The following is a 14624-nucleotide window of genomic DNA, read 5'->3' on the forward strand; positions in this document are numbered from 1 at the left end:
TGCAAAAATAAATTAATGGTTAGTTTTTTATATATTCCAGTATATTGTTTCTTTCATTTTTTCAATTCTGGTCTATATTTGTAGATTATGACAATTAAATTATAGCTGAAGCTTTATAACTGGGAAAGTATGATGAGGAAAAATACATATAAAATGAAAGATCAGATGCCTCAGGCAACACAACAAATTTCTGTGGTCTACAGAAGATACACTTTAAGGGATTTAACTTTTCCAGATTGCTCATGAAGATGTAGAAAGCATGTTATGGAACACTTAGCTACTACTATTTTCACTTTTAAATTATGGATATCTTTAACACCTACTCTGTGCTGGCACTGTGCTGATAATTTACTGTGTTATCGTCTCAATCTTCGTATTTCAAATCCTTATCTTAAAGGACTGCAAAGATAAGTAGTAGTATTCTCGCTTCACTAAGACTCAAGAGAGTACCACTTGGCTACTAGAATTGGTAAACCTAGAATTTGAAGTCTGTCCAACTCTAAAGTCTTTTTTCTTTAAGGAGAACACTAAGCTGATTGATGTTACTCAGCTACCAAGGTTTCTTCCCTTTTTGAAATTTCCTTTTCATCCATTATTGCTTTGTATAGAAATGCTGGATAAGAGTTACTTCATCATTCCTTTTAAAAAGCTCTTTCTAGGCCACATAATTAAACAAAATATGTGAAATGATGGGTAATAATGGTCACAGTTGAATACAAGTCAGCCATATTGTGTCAGGAAAGTCACAATATGAGTTACATGAGGCAGAAAGTAATCTTTTTCTTACACTTGACCCTTTGTGTTCACTTGGGTCATTACAGTTTGCAGAATGGTAGGAAGAAAATTGTAAAAGGTCTGAAGAGGTTGTGGTACATGTTGTTACGTGTTGATTGTGGATGTAAGACAAAGTGAAAGGAATTTGACCAGCCATTTAAAGAGAATCTTGAAGAGTTACATAATTACTCTTTAGGAACATGAAGTGTTGTTTTTAAAGGTTTAGGCTACCTATTGTTCTCACCATATACAAGAGGGGCCTTAAACTAAAATGCCCACCAGAACCAGACAGGTAACTAAAATGAGTGAAAGTGGGCCAGTATAACTCTACTGAGTGTGAGGATTGTAGCAAAGCGCTTCATCTAAGGCTGGCGGCCGCTGCTCCACTGAGTGATTGCTGGCATGTGGGAGTGTAGGCCCAGTGTTTCCAAATTGCAAGTTTGAATTTATATTGAAAAGTATGTATTTTTTTGCTTTGTAAATAGTGTCAACTAGCACAGATTTTTTAAATTGATAATGAAAGCCAAATTGTAAAAAGCCTTTTTGTGTGTTCATATATATCCAAATACATTTGGCCCACGTGCCACCATTTTTCAACCACTTATCTAAAGACTACTGAATGAAAAAAAAATCAGCAAGAGATTTTGGTTGGATGAATGAAAAACATGACAAGTAGGTGAGATACTAAAACAGACTAAAGAGGCAGGTTCTAGAATTGATCCTTTCTAGATCTTCAATAACTTATCATTATTTATAGGTTGTAGATGTCTGATAAGTTAGCTCGTAAAGACAAAAAAGTATTACCCTGGAGATGTTTTATGAGTACTCTATAGAGAGTTTGAAACAAGGTGTTTAGTTTCCTTTTTTGTTTTTCGATATTAATTATAGTTACTTAGGAACAGAGAACACATGCCTTAAATACAATGGCAATTTTATTTGTTTACAGAGAACAGAAAGAACAGCTTCAAAAGATGAAAGACTATGGGTCTGAGCCTCAAATGCCTGACCATCTGCCACCCCAGGATTCAAGATTACAGAGTACACCTTCAAGACCTGGATTGTATCCGGTACGGGAAAATAATGTACTCAGAAAAATGAAATGGTTCTCACTTTGTATGTTTGTATGTCGTTTGATTTTTTGTTGTTGTTGTTGTTGTTTTACAATAAGTATAATTTTCCTCTGTAAAAAATGAAAATTTTGGAAAAGTGAAAAACGCTAATGGTAATGAACCTTTGAGAATCTTAGGAGTATGGTCGGAAGTGTGACAGAAATGCTTTCCCCTTACAGTTTAAGTACACCAAGCACATCAGAACTATGTATATGGCTCTGTGTTCAGAAAACACAGATTTTCTTGGTAATCCTTTTTGTTCAGATAGTCCTATTTTTCATCTGGACTATGCAAGGATTCCCTGTGAGCCCTGCTCATATGAGCTTCCTAGCCTCCCTACCTGTTCAAACTCCTAGTCCTTAGCTAAGGAAAGGGATAGAACATCATGCCCCAATTCAGGCAGTGAAGTTATGTTAAAGAGTCACGTGATTAAGTTCTCTGCCAGAACCCTTATGGTCCTGTATTTCGATTGTCTGTTTTCTTGTCTGTCTTGCCTTCTGTCTTATTTTGCCTATTCTTCATAAGGATAGGAACTATGTCTTTTATCTTTGTATTTCTTAGCAAACAGTAGAAGCTTTAGATTATAAATCTACATTTCTGCTTTATTTACTTGATAAATCATAAACATTTTAATGTTTTGCTACATGCTTTATATTTTTGATGCATAATAGTTTATTAAAACTATTCTGTTTCTGTTAGACCTTTGTTTCTAATCTTTTACTCTTATTAATGTAATGTTAATGAATGTCTTTATATCAAATTCATAATAGTTTTAGTATTTTTTTATTGAAGTATAGTTGGTTTATAGTGTTGTGTTAATTTCTGCTGTATAGCAAAGTGATTCATATATCTATGTATGTCTGTGTGTGTATATATATGTGTACACATATATACGTGCATTTTAAGATGTTCTTCATGCTGCGGTTTGTCTCAGGATATTGGCTAGTATCCTCTGAGTGTGCAGTAGTGCCTTGTTGTTTGCCCATTCTGTATATAAGCTCGCATCTGCATTCTTTTTTTCTACAAACCACAATGCATTATGCTTCAAATTCTTATTTTAGGTATCTTCTTAAAAGTACTTTTAAATTCCTAAAGATCCTTTAGGAATCCTTTTAATGACTAAAGAACAAGGACATTTTTAATGATTCCTGTAATGTAGTCAACAGCTCTCTAAAGCTGTGTTGTAGCCTTAGTAGCATGAGCTACTTAATATTTTTGGTAGATTGAATAGTTTAATAAAATGTTACAATATATTTGGTAGTTTTGATAATTAGTGAACATGACTATTGTTATCTATTTGACTCTTCAGGTTTTTCTTATGAATTTATGGTATAGATATTAATCCTTTCTAATGTAAATACTGTAGGGGTGTTTTGCTTTTCATAAATGTATGTGTTGCTATCACTGGGTACTATGAAGAAAACACTTTTTACTTATAGTCCAAAGAGTTCCTAAGATATGCACAACATGTCTGGACAGCTGTGCTCCAGATACAGTAGCTTTGCCATACAAAGGCATTTTCTAACACAGTTTAAAGTGCTGTAATCTAAAATTTATCTTTAGGTAGTAGTCATTTGTCTTTAGCCTGTATTGGCCTCTTGATAAATGATATTCCTAACATATTAGCCAAAATGTAATTTTGCTACTCAAAAAGTTTGTTTTTAAAGCCTAGCTTGTGTATGAGTAAATATGTAAGTAATGTGCATTATTGACTTTCCAAGGCCTGAAGTAACCGTCAGTGTGTTTGTCAATAGAACAAACAAGGCAGAAACACAGAAATAAATGGATAAAGAGTATTCAAATCAGACATTACTTGCAAAGATTAAAATAAAATTTGACAATTGGATTTCAGTATTAAGTAGATAGGACCTATCTTCCCAGAGATTCTACTATTTCCGTAATACACATTTCAGTTGACATCCGGTGCTTGTCAGAGAGAATACTCAATGTCCGTTTGATTTCTTTGTTTTGTCATTTCCCGTCACTGATGTCATGTGTTGCCACAGACAGCTATTGTCAACCAGATGAACTGGATAGAAGTGAGGGAGCTAGCTAGAATTTGTTTCTCTCACTGGAAGTTCACTATTTTTGTGGAGGAGATAGGTCACTAGAGTGGAGAGAGAGTTTATAGCAGAGATTCTTAAACGAAGTGGTGAACGTGAGATCGAGGCCAGGCAATCAGCCACGGCCCAGGGTTGGTCAAGCAAGAAGACTTTCGTGATAAAATGATGGGTAGGAGAGAAGATGAGCAGAGGAGAAGGCAGCCGGGACAGAGGGAGGGAGGAGGTGATAGTTTTGAGGGCAGGTTTTTTTGTCCCTTTTTTAAACCAACCTAATTGAGGTATAATTTACATACATCTAATTTGTCCATTTTTAAGTGTGTAATTCAGTGATATTTAGTAAATTTACTAAGTTGTGCAGCCATCACTGTAATTCAGTTGTGTAACATTTTCATCACCCCAGTAAGGTCCCTTGTGCTAGTTTGCAGTTAATCCTCATTCCTACCCCAGGTCCCAGGCGACAGCTAATCTACATTTTCCAAAGTGGCTACACCATTTTACTTTCTAACTGTAAGTCCTAAGTGTCTTCGTGTTTCTTTATATCCTCGCCATCATTTGTTATTGCCGGTTTTATCAATTATAGCCATTCTATTGGGTATGAAATGGTACTTTATTGTGGTTTTAATTTGCATTTCTCTAATGACTAATGATGTTAAGCGTATTTTCATGGGGTATTGGCCATTCATACATCTTCTTTGGAAGAATATATGCAAATCTTATGGCCATATTTTTTGATTGTCTTTTAAAAGATTTTTATATTCTCAATATAAGTCCTTTATCAGATATGTGATTTGCATATATTGTCTCCCTGATGGTGTATTTTAAAGTACAGAAAGTTTTGAAGTTTGAATAAGTTCAGTGTAGTGAGAACCAGGTTTCTACTGATACGTGAACATATGATGGTATGCTCATTCATTAAGCCATTTACCCTCTTCTCCAGCCTCCAGGGTCCTACAGACCACCGCCTCCTATGGGTAAGCCACCAGGATCAATTGTAAGACCGCCTGCCCCACCAGCAAGATCATCTGTTCCTCTGACCAGGCCACCTATCCCAATACCGCCACCACCACCCCCTCCTCCTCCTCCACCACCGCCTCCTCCAGTGATAAAGCCACAAACTTCAGCTGTGGAACAAGAACGCTGGGATGAAGATTCTTTCTATGGCCTCTGGGATACAAATGATGAGCAGGGACTGAATTCGGAATTTAAATCTGAACCTGCAGCAATTCCATCTGCTCCAGTGTTGCCACCCCCACCTGTTCACCCTTCCATCCCTCCTCCTGGCCCAATGCCTATGGGTATGCCACCCATGTCCAAACCACCACCAGTGCAGCAGACTGTTGATTATGGCCATGGCCGAGGTAGGTAAAAATGGCAGACTTGTACTTAGGATTCTAGAGGAATTGTCAGCTTCAACTTTGGCTTCCTTAAGCTTCACTCTTACTGTGTTTTTATCCTTATTTTTGTTTACCAGACATATCCACTAATAAAGTTGAACAGATACCCTATGGAGAAAGAATAACTCTGCGTCCAGATCCACTACCTGAAAGATCAACTTTTGAAACAGGTAGAGGTCCCAGGGAGATCAGTATTTTTAAACCTTTTTGGACCTATTTATCATATGATTTTCCTTTTGGTAAGATTATCTGGGCCTCCCTTTAATATAGCTAAAGGATTCATACGTTGAATTTAGGGCAGCAGTTTATACTAGTTCTAAATTTAGATTTGTATTTTTCTGCTTTTATTTCAGGAAAAAAGGGATGTAGTTCTTAACTTTAATTGTTTTTGCAGAGCATGCAGGCCAACGAGATCGTTACGACAGAGACAGAGATCGTGAGCCTTATTTTGATCGTCAAAGCAATGTCATGGCAGATCATCGAGATTTCAAAAGGGATCGGGAGACACATAGAGATCGAGACCGAGATCGTGGTGTTATTGACTATGACCGGGATCGATTTGACAGAGAACGCAGACCTAGAGATGATAGGTATGCCGTGAAAACTATCTTTGCTGGGTGTGCAAATTACCATATACTTAAGTTCAGCCAAAGTCAGTGTAGTTAAGGGAAATTTAGTAAATGATGTATTTTTCTCATGCATGTGTGTGTATAATTTGGAGAGGGAAGAGTACCAATTTTCAGGAGACTCGATTCTTGAGTTTTGCAAGCTTGACTTTCAGAGAGTTAAATGGGAGATGGAGAAAGGAAAGAGTATTGTCAACAGAGTTGTAATCATTGCTTAGTTAATAGGCAGACAATTAATTTTTGCTGTTTGTGAGCTCTGGATGTGTGCATGCAAGGCAGATCTAAATGGAAAAGCAAAATAAAAATATAAATATTGACTATGAATGGTAACTACCCATAGAGAAAATTGGGCATATAATGGTGTTGCATTATAAGAGACCGCCATATGTTTTTTATTTACCAAAGCACTTCCTGTCAAACTTTCTAGGACTCAGTCATATCGAGACAAAAAAGAGCATTCCTCATCCAGAAGAGGAGGGTTTGATAGGCCTTCCTATGATCGCAAGTCTGACCGACCAGCCTATGAAGGACCGTCCATGTTTGGAGGTAGATTAGTGCCTTACTAACTATAAAGATGCTGAGAATTGAAAACTACAGGAGATGCTTTTGATTGTAGCTCTGGGTTTAAACTTTCAGAGTGAAATACACTCACAGATTTCTCAGAGATGGCAACATTATCACCAAAAAGAGTCATATGAAATAAAATGTAAATCTCCTTTTTTACATTATTAAAGAAATTTTGGAAGACAGAAACAAAATCACTTATAATCCTACCACCTACCTACCGTACCACAGCCATTGTAATTTTGTATATTTCCTCTCATTCTCTCTTCACATACATATTAATGAAGTTGTAAACAAAGTCTGCATACAGTTTCTTTATTGTGCTTGTTCTCATTGATACTATACTGTATATAATTTTCTGTATGTAAATCTATTATATTAATGGCTCTATGATAGTTCATCAAGTGAATAAGATGTAAGACTCTTATTTTTGAACACTTAGATTGCTTTTAGTTTTTCACTGTTATAAATTAGACTTAAATAAACTAGCAATTCATACCTATTTATGTGAATAAGTTTTCCTAAGCTGGTGACTCGTTCTCATATATATTAACATATATATATATATATATGTATTAGGAGGAGTGGAGAGCATTAAAATTTTAAATAATTACTATATAAATAGTAATCTTGTTCAACCGCTGGCATCCTAGGAGAACGAAGAAGTTACCCAGAGGAGCGAATGCCCCTGCCAGCTCCTTCAATAAGCCACCAGCCACCTCCAGCTCCACGGGTTGAGAAGAAACCTGAATCTAAGAATGTGGATGATATTTTGAAACCACCTGGCCGAGAGAGCAGACCTGAGAGAGTGAGTCCTGTGGGGTTGACTAGTTTTATTGCAAATCAGAAGCTGATAAGAGATCTTTTTAGTATCCTGAACAGAACTTCTGTACTTTTCTGTGACATGGTATTTTATTTTTAATTTTTAAAAACCTATTTTATTGTAGTATAGTTGATATGCAAGGTTGTGTTAATTTCTTCTGTATAGCAAAGTGATTCAATTACATGTATAGATACATATTTTCATATGCTTTTCCATAGTTTAATCACAGGATATTGAACATAGTCCTCTGTGCTATACAATAGGACCTTATTGTTGTCTGCTGCTGCTGCTGCTAAGTCGCTTCAGTCGTGTCCGACTCCATGCGACCCCATAGACAGCAGCCCACCAGGCTCCCCCATCCCTGGGATTCTCCAGGCAAGAACACTGGAGTGGGTTGCCATTCCCTTCTCCAGTGCGTGAAAGTGAAGTCGCTCAGTCATGTCTGACCCTCAGTGACCCCATGGACTGCAACCTTCCAGGCTCCTCCGTCCATGGGATTTTCCAGGCAGGAGTACTGGAGTGGGGTGCCATTGCCTTCTCCTAGTCTGTATATAATAGTTTGCATCTACTAATCCCAAACTTCAGTCTGTCCTCCCCCATTCCCCACCTTGGCAACCACAGGTCTATTCTCTATGTATGTGTGTCTGTTTCTGTACTGTAGATAAATTCATTTGTGTCATATTTTCGATTCCACACATAAGTCATATATATAAGTCCACATATATAAGTCATATAATGATGGTATTTGTGTCTTTATCTTTCTGACTTACTTCACTTAGTAATAATCTCTAGGTCCATCCATGGCATTATTTCATGCTTTTTTATAGCTGAGTAGTGTTCTGTTGTGTGTGTGTATCTTCTTTATCCATTCATCCATCAGTGAACATTTAGGTTGTCTCCATGTGTGACATAGTATTAATATCAGATTCATGGCATCTTGCCATCTCCAAATCATCATTTCTCATAAACTGCCTATCCTTTAGAATCTAAGAAATTAGAGCTTAATTGCTTGGCAAAAAGAAAGTGTTGATTATTCTCTAATTAAAAAATTTTTTTAAGGTGTTAAATTATAGAAAATAATTAAGAAGAAATTAATTGCACTTTGAAGAAGGGGAAAGAGGATTTGGTCTTATGGTGTGTGGAATTTAAAAGGAAGAATTAGAAGAACTTGATTAGTTTAGACTTACTTTCCTGGTGACCTCCATTTATATATAGAGAGAGATACATAGATATCTATCTATCTGTCTATCTGTATATCTATATATATACACACACATTCTTACATTTACCCTGTATTGCAAAATAAATAGATTCCATTTAAATAAACTGATACTGGGATTTCTGTCAGAGGTTTGAACCATGTATGTATGTATGTCACTGTTTTAAAGTCTATTTCATCTATTATTGGTATAGTTACTCCAGCTTTCCTGTGGTTGCTGATACCTTTTTCCATCCTTTTAATTTCAATCTGTTTGTGTCTTTCAGTCTGAGATGTGTTCCTTCTAAACAGCATGTAGTTTAGATCATGTTTTTTGCTTCTTAATTGGACTGCTTAAATCCATTCATGTGTCATGTTGTTACTGATGTAGATGGCTCAGGTGCCCGGTGGTTAGGATGCAGCACTTTTGACTGCTGTGGCCCAGGTTCAGTCCCTGGTTGGGGAACTGAGGTCCTGCAAGCCACACAGCAGGGCCATCAAAGAAAAAGAGATACGGATTGCTTAATTCCATTCCTGGCTTGCTCAGCTGTATTGAAATACAGTTGGTTTTTGTGTATTGATTGTATATTGCTCCACATTGCTGAACTCATTTATTGGTTCTAATAGATTTTTAGTGGATTCCTTGGAAGTTTTCCTGTATGTGAGATGATATAATCTTGCAGATGGAGATGGTTTTATTTCTTACTTTTCAGTCTGGATGCCTCTTTTCTTGCATAGTTGTTCAGTGTTGAATCGATGTGGTGAGAGTGGGCATCCTTGTTTTATTCCTGAACTTAGAAAGAAAACTTTCAGTCTTTCACCATTAAGTACTGTGCTAGCTGTGCATTTTCGTTTGATGTCCTTTATCGAGTCGAGGAGGTTCCCTTCCATTTCTAATTTGGTAAATGTTCTTATCATGAAAGGATGTTGGATTTTGTTAAACACTTTCTCTGCATTGGGAATTTTTGGTTTTTATTGTATTGATATATTATTACATTAACAGATTTTAGATATTAATTGGTATCTCTGGGATAAATCCTACTTGGTTATCTTGTTTAATTCTTTTTATATGTTGCTGGATTCAATTTGGTAATATTTTGTTGTGAAGTTTTATATCCATATTCATAAGAGATACCAAATTTTCTTGTGACGTCTTTGTCTGGTTTTGGTATCAGATTATATGCTGGTTTGAAATAGTGGCCTCATAAAATAAGTTGGGAATTGTTCTTTCTTATTCTATTTTTTTTTTTTTTCCTGAAAGTGTGAAGAGTTGGTATTTTTTTTTAAATGTTTGTTGGAATTCAATGAGGAAGCCATCTGGGCCTGGGTGTTTCTTGTTGGCAGTTTTTTGACTACTAATTAGGTCTCTTCACTTGTCCTAAGTTTGTCCAGGTTATCTATTCTTCTTGAGACCATTTTAGTAGCTTGTGTCTCTCTTAAGAATTTGTCCATTTTGTCTGAGTTATCTAGTTTGTTGGTATGCGGTTTCATAGTAGTCCTTTATAACCCTTTTAAAATTTTTGTAAGGATGGCACTCATGTCCTCTCTTTTTTTCTGATTCTAGTAATTTGAATCCTATCTCTTTTTTCTTAGTTTAGCTAAAGGTTTGTCAATTTTGTTGCTCTTTTCAGAGAACTACCTTTTGGTTCCATTGATTTTTCTTTAATTTTCTGTTCTCTATTTTAATAACCTCTGCTCTAATATTATTTCCTTCCTTCTTGCTTTACGTTTAGTTTAGTTTGTTTAGTTTGTTAGTACTAAACATTTGTTAGTTAGTTTAGTTTGTTCTTCCATTTTCTTATGTTGTGTCTTCATTTTTGTTAATCTCAAAGTGTTTTCTGATTTTTGTTTTGATTTCTTCTTTGATTTATTGGTTATTTAAGAGTATGGTGTTTCATTTTTACATTTTCCCAAACTTTTAAATTTCTTTCCATTGTGGCCAGGGATATGCTTTGTATTATTCCTGTCCTCTCAAATGTGTTAAGGTTTATTTCATGGCCTATGGTATGGTCTCTCCTGGAGAATATTAGGTCATTGTTAACTCTAAGATCAATTCATTGTGGAAAAAAAACAACTAAGTAATTTTTTTTTTATTTGTGTTTCAGATTGTTGTTATAATGAGAGGATTGCCAGGCAGTGGAAAGACACATGTTGCAAAACTTATTCGAGTGAGTATGGAAAAGTGAAAGCATTACTTGCTTTTGTTAGCCATTTGCCTTCTTAACAAGCAATGTGATGTTGACACAGGTATTTCCTGTTTGATCCGCTCTAGTTGGCCCAGGTGGATGCTGTCTCATTTTGATCTGCTTAGACAGATACTTTTGCCCCAGCTTGATTTGAAACCACAAGAAGATTGTGTGGTATTTAACCATAAGAAAAAACTTTGTGCACATTTATTAATTTATTCCATAAATTCTTTTTAACTTTCTTGAATATCTGATACTTAGGATAAGGAGGTAGAATTCGGAGGACCTGCACCCAGAGTTCTAAGCCTGGATGATTACTTCATCACTGAAGTAGAAAAAGAAGAAAAAGATCCAGATTCTGGAAAGAAAGTGAAAAAGAAGGTACACTATATTCCTCTCAGATTACATCCTAATTCATAAATAGTATTGAAAGCATGTTCAGAGAGAAATTATTGACTTTTTTGAACACAAACTTCAGTGCTCAGGTGTGAAGGAAAAGACTACACCTGAGAAAGAAGGAAAGTTGTCTTTCTTTATCCAAATGCTAACTAGGGAAGAGATGCAAGGTGACTCCTGCTTTTGCTAACTCTGTATCTCTTTTGTGGGGAATCTTAGGTAATGGAATATGAATATGAAGCTGAGATGGAGGAAACCTACCGTACCAGCATGTTCAAAACTTTCAAAAAGACTCTGGATGATGGCTTTTTCCCTTTCATCATCCTGGACGCCATCAATGACAGAGTTAGACATTTCGACCAGTTTTGGAGTGCAGCAAAAACCAAGGGATTTGAGGTATAGATTTAAAGAACTTTAGAGTATTTTGTGTTATCATGTAAGTCTTGCATTTGTTTGCTTAATCATTGTTCATTTCTTCTTAGGTGTATTTGGCTGAAATGAGTGCAGATAACCAGACTTGTGGCAAGAGGAATATTCATGGACGAAAGCTTAAAGAAATAAATAAGGTGATCATTATTATTATTATTATTTTTTAAGAAAACATAGAGGGCATGCATGGTCTCTTGGTCTTTCTTTGAGTAGCTTCCAGAGATAACTTGAGCTCCTGAATCTCTCAATTAGATGGCTGATCACTGGGAAGCTGCACCTCGTCATATGATGCGTCTGGACATTCGTTCTTTGTTGCAGGATGCCGCTATTGAAGAGGTGAGTGTCCTTTGGCTCGAAAGCACTGCAGAAGCCACCTTTTTCTCCACCATTTTTACTTTGAAAAAATTTTTAATTACAGAAAAGCTGCATGATTAGTATAAGAATACCTGCATGACTTTCATTGAGATTCACTGATTGTTAACATTTTGTCACATTTTTCTCTATTAGATTTCTTCTGTTTTTTCTTGTTGTTACTGTTACTACTATTCCTATTACTGTGAAACCATTTGAGCGTAAAAATGCAGACCTCATAAACCCTTTATCCCCTAAGTATTTCAGAAGATACCTCCCAAAAGCAAGGGCATTCTCTTACAGAAGTAGAAATCTCAGTTATCAAATTCAAAAAATTTAACATTTGATAAGATCCCATATTGGTGCTGCTGCTGCTAAGTCGCTTCAGTCGTGTCCGACTCTGTGCGACCCCATAGATGGCAGCCCACCAGGCTCTGCCATCCCTGGGATTCTCCAGGCAAGAACACTGAAGTGGGTTGCCATTTCCTTCTCCAATGTATGAAAGTGAAAAGTGAAAGTGAAGTCGCTCAGTCATGTCCGACTCTTAGCGACCCCATGGACTGCAGCCTACCAGGCTCCTCCGTCCATGGGATTCTCCAGGCAAGAGTACTGGAGTGGGGTGCCATTGCCTTCTCCAAAGATCCCACATTAGGTGATATAAATTTCTTGAATTCTTTCATGTACAGTCCATAGTCATATTTCACCAGTTGTTTCTGTAATGTGCTTTATAGCAGTTTCTTAAAATCCAGGATCCAATCCTTTTAATAGAAAAAATGGTTTCTCATCTATGTCACTGTCATGAAAGACAAAGAAATCTTGCAGCATATTGGTCAGTTAACTGTTCTGTTAGCTCCCATCATTGTGGGTTTGTCATGATTAGCTTTAGGTTAAACGTTAGCAGTGACGTGTTCTTAGTGCATCATATCAGGAGTCATATGATGTCAACTTATTTTATTATTGTTGATTAAAATGTTGATCCCTTGGTTTTGGTGATATCTTCAAAGTTTTCTACACTTTTCTCTTTGTAATAAGTGATCTGTAGGGAGATACTTTGAAACTGTTAATATCCTGTTCCCTGACAGATTTTCATAGATTGATAATTCTTATCTAAATCAATTATTTGTTTGGTAGAAATAAATCTTTATCATGGAAAAGGAGAGCTCTTTCTCTTTTAATCAGTTATATACCTCTGCTTTTTTGACTTCTTCCTGTGAATGAGAGTTGTCGATACTCAATGTTTCCACTGTATTTTTATGTGTTTTTGCCTCCCATGCCACTTGTCAACCCATTTCCTTCTGGCTTCTGTCCCAGCCATTCTCTAGAGACTCTCTCACCAGAGAGTTTCATGACAGTGAACAATTCTCACTTTTGTTGCATAATTTTGCTGCCACATGTGACTGTGTCCACCTTCTTGAAAACATTTTTTCTCGGCTTCTGTGAGTCTGCCCTCTCCTGATTTTCTTCTTGCATCTCAGGTCATGATGCAAGTCTCCTTTCCTGGCTTCTCTTGCTATCCAGTCCTTAAATGTTGGAATTCTTTAGGGCTATATCCCAGGCTCTGCTTTCAGTCTGCACATTCTGTGTAGATAGTCTTTCTGGTACCTTGAATCCCTCTTATATGCCCTTAATATTAAATTGTAAAGCTTGGAATGAATTTTATCAATATCTTAACAGTAATTATATCTGAGTGGAGAGGTTATGGGTGATTTTTACAATTCTACTATTATTTTCCAAATTTTGTACCAAAAGATATGTATTGCTATTACCTTAAAATACCTCAAACCCAACCTATTCAATGTATAATTCATCCAAACCTGTTCCTCTTCTAATAATCTCTTATTTAGTAACGAGACCCATCAATGACTAAGTTTCTGAAACCCTGACTCTTTTACTGTCCATTATTTTTGACTCCCTTTATACCACTGTTTGACTCTATCCCTCCATGTAGTCAGTCTATAAATTTTGTCAGTTTTATCTTATAAATACTTCTGTAGTCTATCTACTCTCTATTTGCAGTGCTGCTCTTCTGGGCCAAGCTCTCCTCCGACTTCTTACTATACCCTTTCTTACATTTTGAGATTTGAATTATACCGTGTTTTACGTGATTGAAAAAATACTTACTAAAGATTTTCAAAAGAAATCCTAGTAATCTATAGCCATTCAAAACAGATAACCATCAACTTAGATCATTATATTCAACTTCACAGGAAGTTATAAAGATAGATATCCCAGGAAAATGAAAGGCGGGAATATCATCTTGTCTGTCAGTTCTGTTTCAAAGTTTAGAAACTTTGAAATTTCCTAGTATGTAACAGTGAGTGTGCATCTTGCTCTGGGCAACTGTGCTCATTTCAGATCTCAGTGAGGGACTCAACATTTTCCTGAATGTTAACTCAGCCTATTTTATGTGTGATTATTGTGGTGGTGTAGGTGGAGATGGAAGATTTTGATGCAAATATTGAAGAACAGAAGGATGAAAAGAAAGATGCAGAGGAAGAGGAAAGCGAACTGGTAGGAGACAGAACAACCACTTTGAACAAAGTGTCTCTTTATTAAAATTCTTAAGGGTTTAAATTCATCTCTGTGGTCAGATTACTATTGTTGATATGCACCTTAATGGTAAAAGTTTCCAGAATCATCTTCACGGAGACTTTTGGATACTTTTTATTTTTACCCTGACCAAAGGAAAAGAACCCTCTACTGTGTTGTTA

General features: G+C 36.2%; 1 protein-coding gene across 2 annotated transcripts in view; it reads left to right on the forward strand.

The window, feature by feature from the left end:
- Positions 1-14624, forward strand: part of YLPM1 (YLP motif containing 1) — a 64377-nt gene that overhangs the window by 35937 nt on the left and 13816 nt on the right. For both annotated transcript variants that reach the window (XR_003512836.1, XM_027552438.1), the window contains exons 6-17: positions 1721-1841; positions 4884-5304; positions 5418-5510; positions 5735-5930; positions 6394-6512; positions 7184-7338; positions 10657-10719; positions 10999-11118; positions 11353-11529; positions 11616-11699; positions 11815-11898; positions 14344-14424. Coding sequence is in view for 1 of the 2 variants with exons in the window: in XM_027552438.1 (XP_027408239.1) it covers positions 1721-1841; positions 4884-5304; positions 5418-5510; positions 5735-5930; positions 6394-6512; positions 7184-7338; positions 10657-10719; positions 10999-11118; positions 11353-11529; positions 11616-11699; positions 11815-11898; positions 14344-14424 (1714 nt within the window). In the remaining variant the exon portion in view is untranslated. The remainder of the gene's footprint in view (positions 1-1720; positions 1842-4883; positions 5305-5417; positions 5511-5734; positions 5931-6393; positions 6513-7183; positions 7339-10656; positions 10720-10998; positions 11119-11352; positions 11530-11615; positions 11700-11814; positions 11899-14343; positions 14425-14624) is intronic.

The sequence above is a fragment of the Bos indicus x Bos taurus genome, chromosome 10 (assembly GCF_003369695.1).
Source record: "Bos indicus x Bos taurus breed Angus x Brahman F1 hybrid chromosome 10, Bos_hybrid_MaternalHap_v2.0, whole genome shotgun sequence".
NCBI classification, from domain to species: domain Eukaryota; kingdom Metazoa; phylum Chordata; class Mammalia; order Artiodactyla; family Bovidae; genus Bos; species Bos indicus x Bos taurus.